The 24,213-nt window shown below is 39.1% G+C and overlaps 1 protein-coding gene across 1 annotated transcript in view; it reads right to left on the bottom strand.

Moving 5' to 3' along the window:
- LOC137271796 (uncharacterized) overlaps window positions 1-19,043 on the bottom strand; it is a 168,358-nt gene extending 149,315 nt beyond the window's left edge. The window contains exons 1-2 of the mRNA XM_067804196.1: window positions 18,928-19,043; window positions 17,187-17,320 (exon numbers count right to left, since the gene is read on the bottom strand). Coding sequence (XP_067660297.1) covers window positions 17,187-17,320; window positions 18,928-19,043 — 250 coding nt within the window. The remainder of the gene's footprint in view (window positions 1-17,186; window positions 17,321-18,927) is intronic.
- Between the last annotated feature and the right edge of the window lie 5,170 nt (window positions 19,044-24,213).

The raw sequence follows: 24,213 nt of genomic DNA, 5'->3' as shown, positions 1-24,213 counted from the left end.
ATTTGCTTACAGAATTTGAATGGTCAGTCCACGATGACCTCTGTGGAAGTGATCATTTTCCTACCATTCTAAAATCTGTGACACCTTCTGATGTCCCTCCATCATCACGATGGAATTTTGCTAAAGCTGACTGGGATTTGTATGAAATTCGCTGCTCTGCAAAACTAACACCTGATGCTTTTGTTGATGTTTCTGATCCGATAAAAATCTTCTCTAAAGAACTTCTTCAAATAGCTGATGAATGTATCCCGAAGTCCTCTTCAAATCCACACATACGTAAACCATGGTTTACTGCTAACTGCAAACAAGCTAGGAAGGCCCGGACGAAAGCTGAACAGTATTTCCGTCGCCATCCTATGGTCCATAATTTAAACAAATTTAAAATTTTAAATGCTAAAGCAAGGGGTACTTTTAAACAAAATAAACGCCAGTCATGGCAAAATTACGTTTCAAAAATAAATTCACGTACGCCAATTTCAAAGGTATGGAACATGGTCCAGAAAATTAAAGGTAAGGGCTCTAAACCTAGTATTCACCATCTTCAAGATGGGAAACAGTTATTGACTAATAAATCAGATATTGCGAATAAACTTGGTGAGACTTTGGCGAAACATTCTTCCTCGTCAAATTATGTACCTGAATTCCAAAAATATCAAAAACAGCAGGAAAAGCAATATATTAATTTTACTTCAGAGAATGGGGAAGACTACAATGAAACCTTTTCAATACATGAACTTCATACTGCCCTTGACCAAGCTCACGATACTGCTTCCGGAGCTGATGGTATTCATTATCAACTTCTGAAGCACTTGCCAGAATCCTGTTTAGAGGCACTTTTACATATATTTGATGACATTTGGACAACCGCAAAATTTCCTCCCTCGTGGCGAGATGCCATAATTGTGCCCATCCCTATACCTGGACGTGATCATACTGATCCATCGAATTATAGACCAATTTCACTAACGAGCTGCGTTTGCAAAACCATGGAACGCATGATAAATAATCGACTTGTTTGGTACTTGGAGACTAATAACCTAATAACAGATATACAATGTGGTTTCCGTAAAAATAGAAGAACCATCGATCATTTAGTGCGTTTAGAATCTTTTGTTAAGAATGCCATAATTAATAAACAACACGCTGTGTCAATCTTTTTCGATCTAGAAAAAGCATACGACACGACATGGAAACATGGGATTTTAAAAGATTTACATGACTTTGGATTACGAGGCCGCCTGCCTCAATTTATATCCAACTTTTTAAATGACAGGCAATTTCAAGTCAGAGTGGGTTCAACCCTGTCTGACCATTATACTCAGGATCAGGGTGTCCCGCAAGGCAGTATTTTGTCGGTCACTCTGTTTAGTATTAAGATCAACAGTCTCTCAAAGGTTTTAACTGATTCAATCGATGGATCACTTTTTGTGGATGATTTTAATATTTCTTGTCGTGGTAAAAATATGCGCACCATTGAACGGCAATTACAGTTGTGTTTGAATAAAATAAATAAATGGTGCCTTGTAAACGGCTTTAAATTTTCTCAAACAAAAACTAATTGTATACACATATAAACCGCATAAAGACCCAGAACTATCTTTAAATGGAACTCCAATCAAAGTTGTAAAGGAGGCTACATTCTTGGGTGTAATTTTCGATTCTCATTTAACCTTCTTACCACACATTAAATCTCTTAAAGTTAAATGCCTGAAGGCACTAGATTTGCTGAAGGTTGTTTCCAATTCTAAGTGGGGAGGGGATCAAACTACCCTCCTTCATTTATACAGATCATTGGTGCGATCCAAACTTGATTATGGTTCCATTGTATATGGTGGAGCCTGCAAAAGCAACCTGAAACTATTAGATTCTGTTCATCACCTAGGTCTAAGACTTGGTCTTGGGTCCTTCAGCACTTCACCTATTGACAGTCTCTACGTTGAGGCTGATGAACCATCTCTTACACAACGTCGTATAAAATTATCCTTACAATACATTACTAAATTATACTCTAATGAATCTAACCCTGCATATAACTGTGTGTTCAATCCACTTTATGGGGATTTGTATGACAAGAAGTCTTCTCTGGTTCCACCTCTAGGGCACAGAATTAAACCCTTTCTTTCTTCTGCCGGCATTGAGCTGAAAAACATAGCTCCCTCTCGTCTTCTTTCTTCTCCTCCCTGGCAGTTGGTTAGGCCTCAAGTCGACCTAACATTAACTTCATTTAAAAAATCAGAAACTAATGAATTACAGTATAAACAAGAATATAACCAATTAAAAACTAAATATAGCAATTACAAACCCTTATTTACAGATGGGTCCAAGGATGGTGGCGCAGTAGCTTGTGCCACTATCATTGGATCCCGAACAATATCTTTTAGATTGCCAGACAACAGTTCTATTTTCACAGCTGAAGCAAACGCCATATTAACGGCTCTTAAATATATTCAAAGACACCCTAAACGTAAACAATATATAATCTATTCCGACTCTCTTTCTTGCCTTCAGGCTATTAAAAATATTTCTTGCAAACATCCACTTTTAATAGAAATTATTGAATTGCATAATGATCTTGCTACTGGCCAATACGACATCGTCTTTTGTTGGTTACCCAGCCACGTGGGCATTTCAGGGAATACACTGGCTGACCTTGCTGCTAAGGCAGCACTCAAACAATCTGTGACACCACTTCTTATTCCCTACACTGATTATAAAGCTAACATTAGGTCTTACATCCGTGATCTGATGCAGAAGAAGTGGGACACTCAAGAAGGTATCAACAAACTACATGAAATAAAACCCTACATTGGTTACACTCACTTGGGTTGTCAGTCCAGATTTGAAGAGGTCATCATGCGACGATGTCGTATTGGCCACACACACGATATACACATGAGTATTTGTTTAAAGGTGAAGATCCTCCGTTTTGTATCCCTTGTGATGAAAGAATCACAGTCAAGCATGTCCTGCTTGACTGTGTGGAATATTCCATCACAAGGGATCAGTATTTTAAATCAAGAACTATGAATGATCTTTTTAGTAATGTCAGTGCTCATTTAAGCATTGCGTTTTTAAAAGAATTAGACTTGTTACATGACTTGTAAATAGATTAATATTTTATGATTGGAAGTTGAATCAGCAACTAAGATTGTTAGTGGCTGTATCTTCGAGGGGGGTTGAAGTACCGTAAAATTATTGTCCTCCTGAGAGGGTACGTAAGTCCCAAAACGGTTTAAGTCAGATTTGATCTTCCACTTATTTAATCGTATAATATCTGTCATTTTAATTTGTGGCTAATCTTGCATACAGTCGCCAACAGCTGAGGGGATGATGTAAATCCAGCCAGGGACCATGCAGGTAGCAGAGGTACTGTAAGTCCCCATGGTCCCTGGTATGGTGATCTACCTTCTGTTGTTGGCGATCTATGGTCTGTTTTTATAGTGTACTGTCCAAATAATGATACTATCATTTTTTAAGTTTCCACGCTAGTTTTAATACTAACTGTGATAGTCTAGTGGTTTTACTGTCCTTCGGCGACAGGGTGTTCATAATATTCATATATATTCTTTTTGACACGTATGTTCTCGTCACGATATGGCTGCAATATTGCCGATGTGACGTTAAATGTTAACTCACTAACTCACTCACTCTTTTCAAGGTACTATCTGATATTTGTTGGGAAGTTAAAAAGGTCGCCACTCTCGGTAGTGGTTCACGTCTATTGGAAGGTGCGCGGAGACAGCAATATCTCAGTCTGTCATCAATCAAACCATTAGCCAATACGGAGGTTGCTGTGTCCGTGCACCTTCCACAAGAAGTGAACCACAGAAATCTAAATTCCTGTTGTGGCAATAATCGAGACTGACTCGCTGTTTGTCAGACGACATGACATGTCAGAAGACGACCTGTTGTTACTGCTGTGAAACGTCTCACCGTCAGATGGCCAAATAAATGCCTTGTCAAGGAGTTATCTCCCCTAAATTTACGAACGTCCCTGCTGACATTTGCTCCACTTTGACGAATATCATTAAGAAATAATTCCAATCCTTCCGTCAATCATCTAATAACATAAGTGTCAATATATGTGCTACACTGTGAAATTTGCTTACGAAATTTTAGTCGGTGTCTTTTGTACGTAATAAGAACTTTGAAGTTTCACAACTTTCCAATGCACAAACACTCACTACCTTGTTACTTAAAATTTTGTAAAACCCCTTCTAATGAGGACAATCATAAACACATTGTAGAAATTATTTTCTGATAATGTTTGAAGGGTAACATGCTTTGTTGTTGCATATTCTTTAAGCAAAACTACGCAACTTGCCATTTGAAATTAATTTTTGTACCGGTGTTGAGTGAATTAATTACCTCATGATAAATAATCAATGCTTTAGATTTGTGCCTGTAAAGAAATGCTTTGTGACAACGTAATAGAACTTTTCCAAACCCTGCTGGTTAATTTTTAAGTTTTACCAGTTCGGATACATGCTATCTAAGGCTGTGAATATACGGTCATATATCTCGACACTGGTTTACTTCGACAAAGTCCTGACACCATTTCTGAGCCTTGTCAGCAATTCCATCAGGCGAAGGTGATTGCCTTCTCAACATTTTGTTGAGGTCCCTAAACCCGGCCCAAACACTCTGTATTTGAGATGCACGATCGGAATCTTCCAACAATAGATGCGCTTGGAACTTGTCAGTTAAGGAATTCAAGTCAGTTAAGGAATTCAAGTCGTTTTGAGTCTCGGCTAATGGTAACTGCCGCAAAATAGGCTCTAACCGGACATATGCTTCAACTCTGCTTGGTTCGGACAGTTAAAGGTGCTATGCTGTGAAATATTGTCAAGCATTTTAAGTTCTGCAATAAAGGAACTAACAGTTTATTTATCACTCTAAGGAAAAGGTGCAAAATGATCTATCATTACATAAGATGGGACCAGAAGTTGGGTAGTTAGTAACTTTCTTGCTCTTCTCGCTCCGACTTCTTGTTCAAGAGGCACCCGTGGCGAGCCACCTCCTCGTGGTGGGTGCTGGGTAACGCCAAGAGCTCGCCGACACCCCCGTAGTGGACCCGGGGGGATATTTGGTCCACCAACCCGTTAGCCGTGGGTTGCGGCCCTGTGTCGGCGGAGGAAGGGATCCTGGTGGTTGAGGGCAATAGGAGCTTGCAACCGTGTTCCTGTTGCTCAATACACCACTTTGGCCCTGACTTCGCCTAGACGGGTGGTCGAATGGGCCCGGTTCGACCAATCGGCTGGTCATGCCAAGCCCTGTGCATGGGGTATGATTATATTTATCAATGCACATACACCATTTGGAATTGTTGTAAATTTGGACTTGGCTTTACAATCTAAAACATTTTTGAATTTAAAATATGTTGCTCTGTATTTTGCCTAGAGTCCTATGCCAGAAGGCGATGGCTCATGGGCCAATCTGGTAGAATTATTAATCTTTTAATTCTTCTGCTGGAGTATATCATCCGGGTATCCTTGGTGCTGCAAGCTGGAGGCCCGCTTGCTTTAGCATTGTCCTTGTGATACTCCGTGGTGGGTGGGGAGCTCGGATGATGAACCATATTACCTTAACCATGGCCTACGAAATACCACTTAAAAAAACAAAACGTCCACTTGATATTGACCCTGTTGATACTGACCTGAGACCATCTGCATCGATTGAATATTGGCCACGATTCATTGTGATTGAGACACCTGACAAGACACCGTTAAAACTGAACCCCTTTGCTGTGTCCAAGGGTATTCAGGGTATTGCAGGGGAGGTGAAAAACATTAGACGCTTGCGTTCGGGTGCCCTGCTAGTTGAATGCGGGAAAAAACAACAAGCAACGAACCTCATGAACATAAAATCTTTCGTGGGCATTCCGGTCACGGTCTCTGCTCACAAGACCTTGAATACAAGTAAAGGTATTGTGAGAGATCGTGATCGATTGTTGGATGATATGTCGGAACTTGATATAGGATCTGAAATGAAGGATCAAGGTGTGCTCTATGTCAAGCGCTTTTCAACGCGGAGAAACAACGAAACCATCAAAACGAATACGTACCTGTTTACTTTTTCATCTCCAAATGCACCCAAATCAGTGAAGGCAGGCTACTGTAACATTCCAGTTGATACGTACATCCCCAACCCGCTCAGGTGTTTTAAATGCCAGAAATATGGACACGGTGTGAATACTTGCACATTGTCTGTTGTGTGTGCTCACTGTGGTGAGAAGACACACACAACAGAAGATTGTGACAGTGATTATAAAAAATGTACCAATTGCTCAGGCGACCATTCGTCCTTTTCTAAACAGTGTCCTATTTGGAAAGAGCAAATGGAGATCAATAAAATAAAATTTACACAAAATATCTCCTTTTCTGAGGCCAAAAAACTGGTAAAGAGATCTGAACTTTCAGAAAGTTATGCTACAGTAGCAAAAACATCATTGGGGTCTAGTTCTAAAACAACGTCAACCACAGGCTGTCAAACTACCTTGACTTGGGTCAATTGCGACTCTCCACAACATTTGTGCACTGCTATATCATCACAGACTGAGGAATCACTTCCTAATACCTCAAAGACTTCGTCTGATCATAAATCAGCATCTCAGTCACACTCAAAGTCTCAATCTACAGCTGAGAGTCAACAAACGGTGAAAAGTAAACCGAAGTCTAAGCCTGATGCTTCAAAACAACAAAGTGGCAGAGCTCCTAAAGGATCACAAAATAAAATTCAATTGTACAATAAATATGGGTCTCTTGAAGAAATGGACGTTTCTGAAAATGTCCATTCTAGGGCACATAGCTTGTCGCCCTCCAAAAGAGTGCGGGGTAGATCCCCAATAAATCCCCCTAAAAGATAGTTTATTCCAATAATATTGTACAGTGGAACTGCAGAGGATTGAGGACTAATTTACATGAATTACAGCTATTAGTCCAAGATTTTACACCTTCAGCGATATGTCTCCAAGAGACATATTTAAAACAAACAGATACATTTAATTTTCGTCAGTTTAACACATATCATTGTTTTGCACCTCCGGGTGATCGGGCCACTGGCGGATCATCCATTCTAGTCAGACAAAACGTTATTCAAAGCCCTGTTTCACTTAATACTAATATGCAGGCTGTTGCAGTGAGAATTACGTTACATGTAGCGTTTACGCTATGCTCTCTTTATATTTCTCCGTCTTCGACGTTTGCTAAAACTGATCTTCAAGCTCTATATGATCAGCTCCCGAAGCCCTGTATTATAATGGGAGATTTAAATGGGCACAACCCACTCTGGGGTAGTATAACTACTAACACTAAAGGGAAATTGTTGGAGGACTTTTGTTCTGACAATGATTTGTGTATTTATAATGATGGTTCCAGCACATATTTACATCCTGGTACAGGGACCTATTCTGCTCTTGACTTGTCTCTGACAACTTCCGAACTACTAAACGAATTCGAATGGTCAGTCCACGATGATCTCTGTGGAAGTGACCATTTTCCTACTATGTTAAAAGCTGTAACTCCATCCGATGTTCCTCCGTCATCAAGACGAAATTTTAAAAAGGCTAACTGGGCTTTATATGAAACACTGTGTGCTGAAAAACTTAAACCTGAACGTTTTATTGACGTTCGTGATGCTATTAAATGCTTTTCGGATGAACTGAATTCCATAGCTGATGAGTGTATACCAAAGTCCTCTGTAGTTCCACACATAAGAAAACCATGGTTCAACGATGACTGCAAACAAGCTAGGAAGGCAAGGAAAAAAGCAGAACATTATTTCCGTCGCCATCCTATGGTGCATAATTTAAATAAATTTAAAATTTTAAATGCTAAAGCACGGCGTACTTTTAAACAGAACAAACGCCAATCTTGGCAAAATTATGTATCCAAAATAAATTCTCGGACACCCATGTCCAAGGTATGGAACATGGTCCAGAAAATCAAAGGTGAAGGTACTAAATCTACTGTCCATCATCTTAAAGATGAAGATCAATTACTTACTGATAAATCAGATATCGCAAATAAATTGGGCGAAACACTCGCTAAACACTCTTCCTCTTCTAATTATTTACCTAAATTCCAGCAGTATCAAAAACAACAAGAAAAGAAAACTATTAATTTCAATTCTGATAATGGGGAAGATTATAATGGAACGTTTTCTATTCATGAACTCCATACTGCTCTTGATCAGGCTCATGACACTGCTACTGGAGCTGATAACATACATTATCAACTCCTGAAGCACTTACCAGAATCCTGCCTAGAAACTCTCCTAAATATTTTTGATGATATTTGGACATTGGGTAACTTTCCTCCGTCATGGCGTGATGCCATAGTAGTACCAATACCTAAACCTGGACGTGATCATACGGATCCATCCAATTATCGTCCGATTTCATTAACAAGCTGTGTTTGCAAGACCATGGAACGCATGATAAATAATCGACTTGTTTGGTACTTGGAAACTAATAACCTTATCACAGATATACAATGTGGTTTCCGCAAAAACAGAAGTACTGTCGATCACTTAGTGCGTTTAGAATCATTTGTTAAAAATGCACTGATTAACAAACAACACGCTGTGTCTATCTTTTTTGATCTTGAAAAAGCATATGACACTACTTGGAAATATGGCATTTTACGAGATTTACATGACTTCGGCTTGCGAGGTCGTTTGCCTAAATTTATTGCCAAGTTTTTAAATAACAGACAATTCCAGGTCCGCGTGGGTTCTACCCTGTCTGATCATTACAATCAGGATCAGGGTGTTCCACAAGGCAGTATTTTGTCAGTCACTGTTTTTAGCATCAAGATCAACAGTTTATCTAAAGTTTTAAATGATTCAATTGATGGGTCGTTATTTGTGGATGATTTTAATATTTCTTGTCGTGGTAAAAATATGCATACCATTGAACGGCAATTGCAGTTGTGTTTAAACAGGATTAATAAATGGTGTCTAGACCACGGCTTTAAATTTTCTAAATCAAAAACTAACTGCATACATTTTTGTCGAAAATACAAACCACATAAAGACCCTGAACTGTCTCTAGATGGGACGCCCATTAAGATTGTGAAGGAAGCCAAGTTCTTGGGTCTAATCTTTGATTCACACTTAACGTTTTTACCACATATTAAATCACTTAAAACTAAATGCCTGAAAGCTCTTGACTTGTTGAAAGTGGTTTCAAATTCAAAATGGGGAGGGGATCAAGCTACTCTTCTCCATTTATATCGATCACTCGTTCGTTCTAAACTTGATTATGGCTCCATCGTCTATGGTGGAGCCTGCAAAAGCAATCTTAAACTTCTTGATCCTGTCCATCACCAAGGTCTAAGACTTTGTCTTGGGTCCTTCAGAACTTCACCTATTGACAGTCTTTACGTTGAGGCCGATGAGCCATCTCTTGCACAACGCCGTATCAAATTATCTTTACAATATATCATAAAACTATACTCTAACGAATCTAACCCTGCATATAACTGTGTCTTCAATCCCCTTTATGAGGATTTGTATAGCAAAAAGTCTTCTCTTGTTCCACCCCTTGGGCTCAGAATAAAGCCGATTATTGCTGCTGCTGGTATTCAGCTGAACAATATAGCTCCTTCCTGTCTTCTTTCCTCTCCCCCATGGCAGTTGGTTAGGCCACAGGTTGACCTAACATTAACTACATTTAAAAAATCAGAAACTAATGAATTACAGTATAAACAAGAATATAATCAATTGAAACATACATATAACAATTACAAATCCTTATTTACAGATGGGTCCAAGGACGGTGGAGCAGTAGCTTGTGCTACTGTCATTGGATCCAGAACAATATCTTCTAGATTACCAGATAATAGTTCTATTTTTACAGCAGAAGCTAACGCCATATTAACAGCTCTTAAATATATTCAAAGACACCCTAAACGTAAACAGTATATAATATATTCCGACTCTCTTTCTTGTCTTCAGGCTATTAAAAACATTTCTTGTAAACATCCGCTTTTAATTGAAATTATTGAATTGTATAATACTCTTGCTACTGGCCAATACGACATCGTCTTTTGTTGGTTACCCAGTCACGTAGGTATTTCTGGGAATGTGATGGCCGATCTTGCTGCCAAGGCAGCACTCAACAAATCTGTGACACCACTTCTTATTCCATACTCTGATTATAAAGCCAGCATTAGAACTTACATCCATGATCTGATGCAGAAGAAGTGGGACACCCAAGTGGGCATAAATAAATTACATGCAATAAAACCCTATATTGGTTACACCTACTTGGGTTGTCAGTCCAGATTTGAAGAGGTCATCATGCGACGATGTCGTATTGGCCACACACGATACACACATGAATATTTGCTTAAAGGTGAAGATCCTCCGTTTTGTATCCCTTGTGATGAAAGAATCACAGTCAAGCATGTCTTGCTTGACTGTGTGGAATATTCCATCACAAGGGATAACTTTTTTAAATCAAGAACTATGAAGGATCTTTTTAGTAATGTTAGTGCTCATTTAATCATTGCGTTTTTAAAAGAATTAGAACTGTTACATGACTTGTAAATAGATTACTATTTTATAATTGGAAGTTGAATTATCAATTTTAAGATTGTTAGTGGCTGTATCCTCGAAGGGGGTTGAAGTACCGTAAAATTATTGTCCTCCTGAGAGGGTACGTAAGTCCAAAAACAGTATAAGTCAGATTTAATCTTCCACTTTTTAATCGTAGAATATATGTCATTTTAAATTGTGGCTAATCTTGCATACAGTCGCCAGCAGCTGAGGGGATGGTGTAAACCCAGCTAGGGACCATGCAGGTAGCAAACGTACTGTAAGTCCCCATGGCCCCTAGTATGGTGATCTACCTTCAGTTGTTGGCGATCTATAGCCTGTTTTTATGTTGTATTGTCCGAATAGTGATATTAGTTTTATCTTTCCACACTAGTTTTAATCCAAATTGTGATATTCTAGTTGTTTTACTGTCCCTCGTTGACAGGTTTTTTAGTATCCATATATTTCATTTCAGTATTTAACGTTCTCGTCACGATATGGCTGAGATATTGCCGATGTGACGTTAAATATTAACTCACTCACTCACTCACTCTTGTTCAAGCAGTTGCATGCTCAAGTCGTGCTCCACGGGTGTCATCCTGCAAAGACCAGTTTTGTTTCAAGTCCTGCATATTTAGGTGCATTTTTCCTTTATCTTTGAAATGCTGAGCGGATAAGTAGTATGGTTTGAAAAACCCTTGCTCGCAACATTGAAAGGAAAATTAAAAAACAGTTGTACAGTGAGTGAGTGAGTGAGTGAGTGAGTTAATATTTAACGTCACATCGGCAATATTGCAGCCATATCGTGACGAAAACAATATAAGTTATAGTAATGTTAAGATGAGAAAAGAGAAAAAGTAAAACCTGTCAGCGAAGGACAGTAAAACACTAGAGTATCACAGAACATAAAACTAGCATTGAAAGTTAAAACGTTGGAATTAAAGAAGATAATACAACATAAAACCGGGACTATAGATCGCCAACAACTGAAGGTAGATCACCATACTAAGGTCCATGGGGACTTACATTACTTCTGCTACCTGCATGAACCCTAGCTGGATTTACACCATCCCCTCAGCTATTGGCGCTTATCCTGAAATTTAGCCATTACGTAAAACAACAAATATTCTACGATTAAAAATTAGTAGTAGATTTAAATTGGCTATGAGAGTATTGGACTTACGTACCCTCTCAGGAGGACAATAATTTTACAATACTTCAACCGCCTTTGAGGGTACAGCCACTAACAATCTAAGTTACTAATTTAAACTACCAATCATTAAAATACAACTAGCTACAGAACATATCAATTACAATTCAATAAAAAAATCAATTTCTTTTAAAAATCCAAGAATTAAATGAGTACTAACTGTGCTAAAAAGATCCTTCATTGTTTTGTCATTGAAAGAGTTATCCCTTATGATGGAGAATTCAACACAGTCAAGCAGGATATGCTTGACCGTGGTTCTCTCACCACAAGGGATACAAAACGGAGGATAATCGCCTTTTAGTAAATAACTGTGGGTGTAACGCGTATGGCCAATGCGACATCGTCGCATAATGACCTCTTCAAATCTGGAGTGAGTGAGTGAGTGAGTGAGTTAATATTTAATGTCACATCGGCAATATCTCAGCCATATCGTGACGAGAACGTTTAATACTGAAGTGAAATATATGGATACTATAAAAACCTGTCAACGAGGGACAGTAAAACAACTAGAATATCACAAATATGATTAAAACTAGTGTGGAAAGTAAAATCTTATATCACTATTCGGACAATACAATATAAAATCAGGCTATAGATTGCCAACAACTGAAGGTAGATCACCATACTAGGGACCATGGGGACTTACAGTACTTTTGCTACCTGCATGGACCCTAGTTGGATTTACATCATCCCCCCAGCTGTTAGCAATTGAGTCATATCTAGCCCAAAAATAAAAATTCACATATACTACGACTAAAAACAGTGGAAGTCTAAACGTACAGGAAATGTTTTGGGACTTACGTACCCTCTCAGGAGGACAATAATTTTACGGTACTTCAACCCCCTTTGAGGGTACAGCCACTAACAATTCTAGTTACTAATCTAAACTACCATGAATTAAAATACAGCTATCTACAGAACATAATAATCAAAATTCAGAGATGAAATCAATTTCTTTTAAAAATCCAAGAATTAAATGAGAACTTACGGTGTTAAAAAGATCCTTAATTGTTTTTACATTGAAATATTTATCCCTCATGATGGAGAATTCAACACAGTCAAGCAGGATATGCTTGACCGTGGTTCTCTCATCACAAGGGATGCAAAACGGAGGATCCGCACCTTTCAATAGGTATGAATGAGTATATCTAGTATGGCCAATACGACATCGCCGCATGATTACCTCTTCAAATCTGGACTGACAACCCAAGTAGGAATAACCAATATACGGTTTTATTTCATGTAATTTATTTATACCTACTTGGGTGTCCCACTTCTTCTGCATTAGATCACGGATGTAAGTTCTAATGCTAGATTTATAATCGCTGTATGGAATAAGAAGTGGTGTCACAGATTTGTTGAGTGCTGCCTTGGCAGCAAGATCGGCCATTGCGTTACCGGAAATGCCTACATGGCTGGGTAACCAACAGAAGACGATGTCGTACTGGCCAGTAGCAAGAGTATTATACAGTTCAATAATTTCAATTAAAAGTGGATGTTTACAAGAAGTATTTTTAATAGCCTGAAGGCAAGAAAGAGAGTCGGAATATATTACATACTGTTTACGTTTCGGGTGTCTTTCAATATATTTAAGAGCCATTAGTATGGCGTTTGCTTCAGCTGTGAAAATGGAGCTGCAATCTGGTAATCTAGCAGATATTGTTCTGGATCCAATGACAGTGGTACAAGCTACTGCGCCACCATCCTTGGACCCATCTGTAAATAAGGATTTGTAATTGTTATATTAATGTTTCAATTGATTATATTCTTGTTTATACTGTAATTCATTCGTTTCTGATTTTTTAAAAGTCGTTAATGTTAGTTAATGCCAAGGGGGAGAGGAAAGAAGACGGAAAGGAGCTACGTTGTCCAGCTTAATACCAGCAGCAGCAATAAACGGCTTTATTCTGAGCCCAACAGGTGGAACAAGAGAAAACATTTTGCTATACAAATCCTCATAAAGAGGACTGAAGACACAGTTATATGCAGGGTTAGATTCGTTAGAGTATAGTTTTGTGACATATTGTAAAGCTAATTTGATACGGCGCTGTGTAAGAGATGGTTCATCGGCTTCGACATAGAGACTGTCAATAGGAGAAGTTCGGAACGACCCAAGATAAAGTCTCAGACCTTGGTGGTGGATAGAATCAAGGAGTTGTAGATTGCTTTTACAGGCTCCACCATAAATGATGGAGCCATAATCAAGCTTCGAACGGACAAGTGAACGGTATAGGTGCAGGAGAGTAGCTTGACCCCTCCCCATTTTGAGTTTGACACAACTTTCAATAGATCAAGTGCCTTCAGGCATTTAGTTTTCAGGGATTTGATATGCGGAAGAAAAGTTAAATGAGAGTCGAAAATCAAACCTAAGAACTTGGCCTCCTTAACGACTTTGATAGGAGTGCCATTTAAAAATAATTCTGGGTCCTTATGTGGTTTATACTTACGGCAGAAATGGATGCAATTAGTTTTTGTCTTAGAAAATTTAAAACCATTCTCAAGACACCATTTATTTATTTTGTTTAAGCACAACTGCAGTTGCCGTTCAATAGTATGCATATTCTTACCGCGACAGGAAATATTAAAATCATCCACGAAAAGTGATCCATCTATTGAGTCGTTTAAAACCTTGGATAAACTGTTGATCTTGATACTAAATAAGGTCACAGACAAAATGCTGCCTTGCGGAACACCCTGATCCTGATTGTAATGATCAGACAGGGTAGAACCTACTCGGACTTGAAACTGCCTGTCTTTTAAAAATTGTGATATGAAAAGAGGCAAACGACCCCTTAAACCGAAGTCATGTAAATCCTTTAAAATGCCATGCTTCCAAGTGGTATCGTATGCCTTCTCCAAATCAAAGAATATCGATACTGCATGTTGTTTATATACTATTGCATTTTTGATGAAGGATTCCAGACGTACCAAATGGTCAATGGTAATACGATTTTTCCTGAAACCACATTGAATATTTGTTATAAGGTAATTGGTTTCCAGATACCAGGTTAATCTATTGTTTACCATTCGTGCCATGGTTTTACAGACACAACTCGTTAAAGAGACTGGTCTATAATTTGATGGATCAGTATGATCCCGGCCAGGTTTTGGAATGGGGACTACAATGGCATTACACCAGGAAGATGGAAACTTCCCTGAAGTCCATATTGAATCAAAAACATTTAGCAGTGTTTCCAGACACGATTCAGGCAAGTGCTTCAGGAGCTGATAGTGGATATTGTCAGCCCCTGTTGCTGTATCATGAGCTTGCTCAAGGGCGGTATGTAGTTCATGTATTGAAAATAATTCATTATAATCCTCACCGTTTTCTGAGGTAAAATTTAATCTTTTCCTCTCCTGATGTTTCTGAAACTTTTGAAACTGAGGGACATAATTTGATGAAGATGAATGCTTGGCGAGAGTTTCACCAAGTTTATTGGCAATGTCAGATTTATTTGTTAATAAATTATCAGTAGATTTAGAACCTTTGCCCTTTATTCTTTGAATGATGTTCCACACTTTTGACATAGGCGTGCGTGAATTGATTTTCGATACATAATTTCGCCAAGTCTGACGCTTATTTTGTTTAAAAGAACGTCTAGCCTTGGCATTTAAAATTTTAACTTTGTCAAGATTATGGACAGTAGGGTGTCGGCGAAAATACTTTTCAGCCTTCTTCCTACACTTCCTGGCCTGTTTACATTCATTGTTGAACCATGGCTTACGGATATGTGGAACTGCAGAAGACTTAGGTATAGTTTGGTCAGCGATGTCATTCAATAAATCGGAAAACAACTGTATTGGATCTTCGCTGTTCACAAAAACATCAGGTTTTAAGTTATCATTACACAATATTTTATATAGCGACCAGTCAGCCTTGGCAAAGTTCCGTCTAAATATCGGTGGATCATCACCAGGGTTGAGTGTTTTCAGAATGGTGGGGAAATGATCACTCCCACATAGGTCATCATGGACCGTCCATTCCAATTCATTATATAAAATGAGGTCAGCAAGTGATAGATCCAGAGAAGAATATGTTCCCGTAGCTGGATGTAAATAAGTGGCTGAATCATCATTGAAAATACATAAATTGTTATTTGAAATGAATTTCTCCAGGAGTTTACCTTTGGTGTTAGTATGGACACCTCCCCAAAGTTGGTTGTGCCCGTTTAGGTCACCCATGATAAGACATGGCTTCGGAAGTTGATCAAAGAGTTTTTGAGTGAGTGAGTTTAGTTTTACGCCGCACTCAGCAATATTAAAGCTATATGGCGGCGGTCTGTAAATAATCGAGTCTGGACCAGACAATCCAGTGATCAACAACATGAGCATCGATCTGCGCAATTGGGAACCGATGACACGCGTCAACCAAGTCAGCGAGCCTGACCACCCGATCCCGTTAGTCGCCTCTTACGACAAGCTGAGTCGCCTTTTTTGCAAGCATGGGTTGCTGAAGGCCTATTCTACCCCGGGACCTTCACGTGTCCATCTTCAATAGAAGAGACGGGGTTGTTTTAAAGAGTTTTTGAAGATCTGATTGTTGAATACTGGGAGAGGGAGGTATATACAAACTGCACAATGTCGGTTGAAGGTCTTGAATGAGTAATTGTATTTCACTGAAGTTATTTTTAAGCCCTCTGCAATTCCACTGAATTATATTATTCAACTGAGTCATGGTGGCTCAATTGGTGATCGTTTACGGTTATTTGAGGAGGAGCTGTTCCTCCGACTGCCTTGTGAGGAAGGAGTAACCTCCATATCCAGAGGTTCAAACGGGTTTTGTAGAGGGACCTCTGGAGGTGATGGGACAATAGGTGGATAGTTTCTATTTAACCTTTTTCCTTTCTTCTTTCCTGTTTGGTCAGTACCTGTTTTTGAATGAGCTGGCTGTGAAACAGACGTCTTTGATGTCGAAGGCTGAATTTCAGTCTGAGACCCGGTAGTAGACTGAGTGACTGCTGAAGTAAGTGTTTTTCCTGAATTAACAGGTCTTTCTAACTGAACCCAGGTCAAGTCAGTCTGACAAGCAGTCGGGGATGTAGCTACAGTGCGGTTGACTGCCGCAGAATAAGATATGTTCAACGCAGTTGAAGTTTGACTTGTAAACAGTTTCTTGGCATCAATGTATGAAATGTTCTTTTCGCATTTGATTTTCATTATTTTAGATTCCCGTATATAAACAGGACAGGACCTGGATGAAGCTGCATGTGGGCCTTCACAGTTTGCGCATTTTATGTCATGCTCACAGTCTGCACCCTCATGATGGTCACCACAGCGATGACACACCACAGGGTTTCGACAAGAGTTAGACCCATGACCGAAATGCTGACACTTATAACACCGTAGTGGATTGGGGACATATAACCTGCTTTTATTGACTGTGGAAGAGAAGATCGCGAAAAGGTTAAGAGGTAAGTATTAGTTGGAGTGATATTACCATCTCTCTTGAAAGTGAAACGTTTCACTGCTGTAACACCTTGGTCCTCAAGTTCAAGAGCTATATCCTCCTCTGACATATCACAGAGACAACGAGCTTTGTCCCGTATGATACCACGGCAAGAATTCAATGTCCTGTGCACAGACACAGCAACCAAAGTTCATGACAGACAGCAGATTGAAAGATTGCTGTCTCCGTGCACACTCAACCAAAAGCGAGCCACTACGAAGACGGGTAACGTTCTTTACTTCACCACAAATTCCAGAGATAGCTTTTGAAATTGCGAAGGGATTGAGTTTGGTCGGTAGAAAGTCCTTAGACTCAAACACTAAAAATCGAGCCCAAGAATCAACATTTACAGGAATGGTTTCAGGTGTACAATCTGTTTCAACCAGACGCCTCTTTTTTTCACAGCGAGATGAACCAGCTTGTTGGGAAGACATCATGAAAGGAAGAGTATTCAGCACCCCTGCTCCCCACTCACCATGGAGTGTCAACAAGGACGGTGTCAAGTAGCACCGGATCTCCAAGATGCCAACACCAGGGATACAGGGATGTTGTACTCCAGCAATTATGACGCAAATAGCAATATTTGCATACCAAATTAAATGCCAGGGAGGTTCTGCCTGTGACACGTAATTGGGGTGAGTGAGTGAGTTCATATTTAACGTCACGTCGGCAATATTTCAGCCATATCGTGACGAGAACAGATTGGAAATTGAAATGGGTAATGTGCATACTATAAAAAAACTGTCGTCAAAGGACAGTAAAACAACTAGAGTATCACAGCTACGGATAAAACTAGTGTGGAACGGTAAAACTGATAGAACTATTTGGACAAGTGAGTGAGTGAGTTAATATTTAACGTCACATCGGCAATATTGCAGCCATATCGTGACGAGAACGAGTAGTTATGTAAATACAAATGAATTAATAGCACATACGTTGTAAAACCCTGTCGACAAAGGACAGTAAAACTAACTAGGATATCACAGAGTAGAATGTAAAACTAGTGAATAGACCTAAAACAATGTATCTATACAGGACAGTACAATATAAAAATGAGCTATAGGTTGCCAACAACTGAAGGTAGATCACCATACTAAGGGCCATGGGGATATCCCGTACAGTACATTTGCTTCCTGCATGGACCCTAGTTGGATTTACATCATCCCCTCAGCTGTTAGCAATTTAGACAAATCTAGCCATAAACTAAAAACACACTTATTCTACGATTAAAAAGCTGGAAAACTTAAATTTACTTCAAATGTTTTTGGACTTATGTACCCTCTCAGGAGGACAATTATTTTACGGTACTTCAACCCCCTTCAAGGGTACAGCCACTAACGGTTTGAGTCACTAATTTAATCTTCCAATTATAAAATATTTATCTATTTACAGTCCAGTTAATAAATCTAATTCCTTTAAAAATGCAATAATTAAATGAGGGCTAACATTGCTAAAAAGATCCTTCATTGTTTGTGAATTAAAATACAGATCCCTTGTAATGGAATACTCAACACAGTCAAGCAAGACATGCTTGACTGTGATTCTTTCATCACAAGGGATGCAGAACGGAGGATCCTCACCTTTCAAAAGGTATTCATGATTATATCTCGTATGGCCAATACGACATCTCCGCATAATGACCTCCTGAAATCTGGATTGACAACCCAAGTGGGTATAACCAATATAAGGTTTTATTTCATGTAATTTATTTACACCCACTTGGGTGTCCCACCTCTTTTGCATCAGATCTCGGATATACGATCCAATGGTAGCTTTATAATCAGAGTATGGGACAAGAAGTGGAGTCTCGGAGTTTTTGAGTGCTGCCTTGGCAGCAAGATCGGCCATTGTGTTGCCAGAAATGCCTACATGGCTGGGTAACCAACAAAAGACGATGTCGTATTGGCCAGTAGCAAAATTATTATACATTTCAACTATTTCTATTAAAAGTGGATGTTTACATGACATGTTTTTAATTGCCTGAAGGCAAGAAAGAGAATCAGAATAGATAATATACTGTTTATGTCTGGGATGTCTTTCAATATATTTAAGAGCAGTTAATATTGCGTTAACTTCTGCTGTGAAAATAGAACTATTATCTGGTAATCTGAAAGATATTGTTCTGGATCCAATGACAGTGGCACAAGCCACTGCGCCACCATCCTTGGACCCATCTGTAAATAAAGATTTGTATGTATTATACTTACTGTTTAATTGATTATATTCTTGTTTATATTGTAATTCATTTGTTTCTGATTTTTTAAAACTTGTCAGTGTTAGGTCAACTTCGGGTCTAACTAACTGCCAAGGTGGAGACGAAAGTAGACGGGAAGGAGATATATTGGCTAGCTCAATGCCGCAAGCAGACAGAAAAGGTTTCACTCTAAGTCCCAGGGGCGGAACAAGAGAAGACTTTTTATAGTACAGATCCTCATAAAAAGGATTAAAAAAACCGTTAAATGCAGGGTTGGCTTCATTAGAATATAATTTTGTTATATACTGTAAGGAGAGTTTTATACGTCGTTGAGTAAGAGATGGCTCATCGGCCTCGACGTAAAGACTGTCAATAGGAGAAGTTCTAAATGACCCAAGACATAGTCTTAGACCTTGATGGTGGATAGAATCAAGTAGTTTGAGGTTGCTTTTACAGGCTCCACCATAAACGATGGAGCCGTAATCAAGTTTCGAACGGATGAGAGATCTGTATAAGTGGAGTAGGGACGTTTGGTCTCCTCCCCACTTTGAATTGGAAACAACTTTTAACAGATCAAGTGCCTTCAGGCATTTAGTTTTAAGGCATTAATGTGGGTAGAAAAGTTAGATGCGAGTCGAAAATAAGACCCAAGAACTTGGCCTCCTTTACTACTTTGATGGGGGTGCCATTTAAAAATAGTTCTGGATCTTTATGCGGTTTGTACTTTCTGCAGAAATGCAAACAATTTGTTTTTGTTATAGAAAATTTAAACCCGTTTTCAAGTGACCATTTTTCAATTTTATTGCGACAAATTTGTAATTGAATCTCTATTGTATGCATATTTCTACCTCTACAAGAAACATTAAAATCATCCACAAATAGTGATCCATCTACTGAATCACTTAAAACTATTGATTTTAATACTAAATAAAGTCACAGACAAAATACAGCCTTGTGGAACACCCTGATCTTGATGAAAATAATCTGAGAGGGTTAATCCCACACGTACTTGAAACTGTCTGTCATTTAAAAAATTGGATATAAACTGAGGCAAGCGACCTCTCAACCCAAAAGAATATAAATCTTTCAAAATACCATGCTTCCAAGTAGTATCATATGCTTTTTCGAGATCAAAAAAGATTGATACTGCATGTTGTTTTTTAATGAAAGAACTTTTATCAAATGAACTTTTTCCAACTGAACCAAGTGGTCAATTGTGCTTCGGTTTTTACGAAAACCACATTGTATATCAGTAATAAGATTGTTGGTTTCCAAAAACCAAACTAAGCGATTATTTACCATTCCCTCCATGGTTTTGCAAACACAGCTAGTTAAGGAAATAGGTCGGTAATTTGATGGATCTGTATGATCCCTCCCAGGCTTTGGAATAGGAACAACTACGGCCTTTCGCCATGAAGGGGGAAAATGTTGGGTTCAGGCACGTGTTTTAAGAGTTGGTAATGGATATTATCAGGTCCTGTTGCAGTATCGTGAGCCTGTGATAATGCAGTATGAAGTTCATGCAATGAAAATACCTCATTATAATCTTCACCATTATCAGATTTAAAAGTTACTGGTTTCTTCTCTTGGCGTGTTTGATAAGTCTGGAATTGTGGATGATAATTTGAGGAGGACGAATGTTTAGCCAAAGTTTCACCCAACTTGTTTGCAATATCAGACTTTTCAGTTAGTATGTTATTATCATTTTTGAGATGCTGAATACTACTGGATTTGGAACCCTTGCCTTTAATTTTTTGGATCATATTCCATACCCTTGACATAGGAGTACGGGAATTTATTTTGGAAACGTAATTTTTCCAAGTATGACGTTTAATGTGTGTAAACGTTCGTCGAGCTTTAGCGTAACTGATTTTTACATTATCTAAGTTATGAACAGTGGGATGAAGACGAAAATATTTCTCTGCTTTCTTCCTCTTTTTCCTAGCCTGTTTGCATTCATCATTAAACCATGGTTTACGGATGTGCGGATTTACAGAGGACTTAGGAATAGTTTCATCAGCTATATGTTTTAGTTTGTCTGAGAATATTTTAATTGGATCAGGTACATCCATGAAAAGGTTTGGTTTAAGTTCCATAAGGCAGGTGGCCTGAAATAATGGTCAATTGACCTTTGAAAAATTCCATCTTGTTACAGGCGGATCATCGGAAGGGTTAATTGCTGTAAGTACTGTAGGAAAATGGTCACTACCACAAAGATCATTATGGACTGACCATTCAAACTCATTATAAACGTTTGAATCAGTGAGTGACAGATCTAAAGACGAATATGTTCCCGTTGCAGGATGCAAATACGTGTTAGAGCCATCATTGAATATACATAAATTATTATCAGATATAAACTCTTCAAGAACTCTCCCTGTACTGTTGGTATCAGGACTTCCCCATAATGGGTTATGTCCATTGAGATCAGCCATTATGATACAGGGTTTTGGTAATTGGTCATACAAATCTTGAAGATCATTCTGATGGAGAATGGAAGAAGGGGAGATATACAAGGAACAAAGAGTAAGAGTTATATGTAAAGTAAGTCGAACAGCAACAGCCTGAAGATTGGTTTTAAGAGGAACAGGGCTATGAATAGTACCATGTCTCACCAATATGGAAGATCCACCAGTGGCTTTGTCACCAGGGGGTGAAAAAGAATGATAAGAATGGTATTTACGCAATTCGAACTTATCAGTATGTTTCAAGTAAGTTTCTTGAAAACTAAATGCTGATGGTTTATAATCCTGTGCTAGTAATTGTACTTCATTAAAATTGGTCCTAAGTCCTCTGCAATTCCATTGGATTAAGGAATTATTGTTCATTTAATAGCAGGTGGTAGTACTGGGGACCGACTTTTCCCCTTCCGAGGCGAACTGCTTCTATTTCGCGCACGGGGATGAGGAGAGACGTCCATGTCTTCTAAAAGTTGAAACTTGTTATAGACTTGTACAGGATCACGTGATCCCTTTTGTACTCGATCATTTTTTTGTCTATAATCTACTTTATGACAAGGATTTTTCACTGCAGGAGATATTGTTTGTGATTCAGTCTGGCAAGCTGATGTGGCATGATTCTTATCACCAGCAGAATCTGTTGTACTTAAAGTTTGTTTGTCAGCTTTGACCCAGGTGATATCTGTCTGACATGAAACAGACAGCACAGATTTAGCATGAGGGCGAGCAACGACAGCAGAGTATGTTATACTTGATGACTGAGGCGAGGCTGCATTTACTAAACGTTTTGCCTCATGATAGGTGACATTCTTTTGAGTTTTGATCTTGATAATTTCATATTCACGTTTCCAGATTTCACATGACTTTGATGAAGACATATGGTCTCCCAGACAATTAACACATTTTAGAGAAGACAAACAGTCAGAACCTTCATGATCTTCTTCACCACATCTGTAGCATGTTGCACGATTCCTGCAAGATTGGGCACCGTGACCAAACTTTTGACACTTGTAACAACGAAGTGGATTTGGAATATATTGCTCCACTTCGATATTACAATATCCAGCTTTGATATACTTTGGATGTTTCGGTTGTGAAAAAGAAATCAAATAAGTATTTGTATTGAAAGTTTCTCCATTTTTCTTAAAAGTGAATCGTTTGACATGAGTGACTCCTTGATTTTGTAGGTCAGTGGCGATTTCTGTTTCACTCATGTGGGCAAGCCACCGGTCCCTGTCTCTCAAGATGCCTTTGCTGCTGTTCAAAGACTTATGGGGTGAAACAGATACTGCAGTATTTGCAAGCTGTTTTGTACCTATGAGGGTAGCTGATTGTTTCGCTGTTTTACACTCTATGAGGAGAAACCCAGATCTAATTTTTGTAACAGCTTGGACATCCCCAACAAGTCCATAAATTGCTTTTGATGTGGCAAATGGATTGAGTTTTAGAGGTTCACCGTCAGTAGAAGATACAACCAAAAATCTGCTCCATGTATCCGGTAATCCGTTTGTAGCACTGTCCTCGTCCGAGGACAAACACTCATCTAGTGCTCGTTTGTGTTTTTTGGGTTGAGCCATGGTAAATAATATAAAGTTCACCATCCCAGCTCCCCACCCTCCACCGAGTATCACATGGACAATGCTATATACCAGTGGCTCTCCGACTGGTAGCACCAAGGATACTGGAATGGTATACTCCAGCAGAAGACTAATTCAAAATTAATCGATCCACCAGATTGGCCCATGAGCCACCGCCTTCTGGGTATAAGACTCTAGGCAAAGTTCATAACGTCAGTTTTCAAATCTAAAAGTTATATATGAATGAAAAAGCCAAGGCCAAAATTGAAACAGTACAAAATCAAATCTGTGCAATTACATAAATAATCCACGCACAGGGCTTGGCATGACCAGCCGATTGGTCGAACCGGACCATTCGACCACCCGTCTAGGCGAAGTCAGGGCCAAAGTGGTGTATTGAGCAACAGGAACACGGTTATAGGTCCCTATTGCCCTCAACCACCAGGATCACTTCCTCCGCCGACACAGGGCCGCAACCCACGGCAAACGGGTTGGTGGACCAAATATCCCCCCGGGTCCACTACGGGGGTGTCGGCGAGCTCTTGGCGTTACCCAGCACCCACCACGAGGAGGTGGCTCGCCAAGGGTGCCTATTTGGACAAGACAAGATAAAACACGGGCTATACACGTCACCAGCAGCTGAAGGTAGATCACCATGCCAGGGTCCATGGGGACTTACAGTACCTTTGCTACCTGCATGGACCCTGACTGGATTTACACCATCGCTTCAGACACTGGCGATGATAGGAAGATTTAGCCAGAATTTAAAACAACAAACACACTATGAC

Source organism: Haliotis asinina, chromosome 2 (assembly GCF_037392515.1).
Source record: "Haliotis asinina isolate JCU_RB_2024 chromosome 2, JCU_Hal_asi_v2, whole genome shotgun sequence".
NCBI lineage: Eukaryota > Metazoa > Mollusca > Gastropoda > Lepetellida > Haliotidae > Haliotis > Haliotis asinina.
This window is presented reverse-complemented; position numbering and strand designations above follow the sequence as displayed.